The sequence below is a fragment of the Lepidothrix coronata genome, unplaced genomic scaffold (assembly GCF_001604755.1).
Source record: "Lepidothrix coronata isolate B3197 unplaced genomic scaffold, Lepidothrix_coronata-1.0 Scaffold219, whole genome shotgun sequence".
NCBI lineage: Eukaryota > Metazoa > Chordata > Aves > Passeriformes > Pipridae > Lepidothrix > Lepidothrix coronata.
The window spans coordinates 1,012,672-1,014,966 of record NW_016690399.1 but is presented as its reverse complement, the minus strand read 5'-3'; the positions used below and the strand labels follow the sequence as shown (position 1 = coordinate 1,014,966).

At 61.7% G+C, this 2,295-nt stretch overlaps 1 protein-coding gene across 1 annotated transcript in view; it reads left to right on the top strand.

Annotated features, from left to right (window-relative positions):
* The first annotated feature begins 1,603 nt into the window (after window positions 1–1,603).
* The window catches only part of LOC108506529 (gastrula zinc finger protein XlCGF52.1-like), a 7,779-nt gene continuing 7,087 nt past the window's right edge, over window positions 1,604–2,295 (top strand). The window contains 1 exon segment of the mRNA XM_017833624.1: window positions 1,604–1,694. Coding sequence (XP_017689113.1) covers window positions 1,604–1,694 — 91 coding nt within the window.

The following is a 2,295-nucleotide window of genomic DNA, read 5'->3' as shown; positions in this document are numbered from 1 at the left end:
GGTGGGATGGATGGGATGGGGTCTGGAATGAGAGAGCTGAAGGTTGGGGATGATGAGGCTGGGGGGGGATCACATTTCTGAGGGCATTTTGGGGGAATCCCCCATTCCTGAAGTGATTTTTGGGTATCTGCCATTCCTGAGGGGGTATTGGGCTACCCCCAGTCCCGAGGGAGTTTTTGTGGTACTCCCCAGTCCTGAGGAGGGGACTGTGAGGGAGGGATGTGTGGCTCCAGCACCTGGAATGGGGTGCTGCAGGGAGGGACACTGGGAGCCTGTTTTGGGGAGGATCCTGGTGCTTTCTGCCAATTTGGAGGATTATCAACAGCTTGGGGGGGGTTTACCGCTCATTTTGGGGGGCTGAGGTGACCCCCCCCTCATCTTGGGAGGGTTACATGACCCCATTTCTGAGAGGATCCTACTTTCCACCAAGTTTTAGGGGTTATAAACAGCCCTTGGGGGTTCTCCCCTCATTTTCGGGGGTTGGGATGACCCCATGGCTCCAGTGATGGCTGAAGGGGGGTTATAACCCCCAGATGGGGGTGATATAATCAGCTTGTGCAGGTCCCATATTAGATGGAAATCCCACCTGCAGGAGGGTGTCCCTTCTTCCTTCAGGTCCCCTGGGGTGGGTCTGGGACCACTCCCGACACGGGGGCACCCCCTCTCCTGGCCATCCTACCTCCCGTGGACCACAGACTCTGGCACCCACTGCACCCCCAATTCCGGCCTCTCCCAGTCCCCAACTCCTCCTTTCCTCAACATCAGGGATCCCCTGAACCCCCTTCCCGGACATCCCATGTCTCCCCACCCACTGAACCACCTTTTCCTGACACTGGAGGCCCCTGGATGCCCCTTTTCCTGGGCACAGGGACCCCCTGGACCCCCCACCCTGCCTCTCCCCACCCCTACCCCACCTTTCGTTGACCTGGGGAACCCCCTGGGCCCCCATTCCCAGACACTGGGACCCCCCTGCACCCTCTTCCCTATCTCCAGACTCCCCCTGCACCCCCTTATCCTGCATCAACACCTCCCTACACCCCCTTTCTCGCCTATCCCACCTCTCCCACCCCCCCAGCCTCCCCCTGCCTTGACTCTGGGGCTCCCCAGGCCCCCCAAGCCCCTGTGTCCCCCCAATTCCCCCCTCCCTGCGTTACCCGTTTGTGGTGGGGTCGGAGCCCGGCCCGAGGCTCCCCCACCTCATATCCGTGGAGGAGGAGGAGGGGAAGGGGCTGGAATTAGGGAGGGGCAGGAGCGGGAGGAAGTGGAGGGGGAGGAAAGGGCGGGATGGGGAGGAGCCGGAGCAGGAAGAGCAGTGTCAGCCAGAACTGAAGGAAAAGCCGGGAGTCCGGAGCTTCCCCGGGAGCATCGCTCCCTCCGCATCCCGCGGGTGAGCCGGGAGGGGGAGCTCGCCCCAAATATCTTGAGGGGTCTCTGGGCTTGTTTTTTTTCTTTTTGTCGAGGCCTGGTGCGATATTGAAACCTGGAGGACTCCAAAGCTGAGCCAGAAATGCCCTTTGGGGCGATAATGGGGTTCCCCGGGAGGTGCTTTTTTGTGGGGGTCCCGGTGGCGGTTCCCGGCAGAGCCCCGGCGGTGGGCGGGGGGATGCGGGGTCCCCCCCGGGTGGGGTTTGGTCTTCCCTTGGTCAGGAACCGCCACTCCATTGTCGGCCCGCTACCCCAAAACCCGCACACCGGTTTTGGGGACCCCCCCCAGGAAAGCCGGGGGTGGGTGGGAACCCCGGGACCCCGGAGTGGGGAGAACGGAGAGGGGTGATACCGGAGCTGGGGGATCCCCGGCGGCCTGGAGAGGGGGGGCAGTTCTGGGACAACGAAATGGGTGCCCGGAGAGGGGGCATTCCCAGGATTCCCGGGCCCCCAGCAGCCTGGAGAGGGGGAACTCAGGAGAGGGGGGACCCGTGGGACCCCTGTGTCCTAGTTAGAGCAACCGGGACCAGTTTCGTGGGTGTAACATATGGGTGTAACCCAAACTGGGTGTTCTACACCGTCCCTGTCATTCCCAGGAACTGTTAACAATAGGTCGTTTGCAGCAGCTGCCCAGAACACACCTGACCCCTCAGGCTGTAGTTATGGGTGATGTTAACTCCCCCCCAGGGACTCATTAGCACCTCCACACCCAGCCTGAGGGGTCACGTCTGCTAATGGGCCACCAAGGATTCCAAAAATATCACACGACTCACATCACCCACTGTGGAACTCCCTGCCCTGGGGGAGGTACTGGGCATTCCCACTCGAACCTGAGTGTGTATGATCTTGGGGTCTTGGGACTTCTGGGCC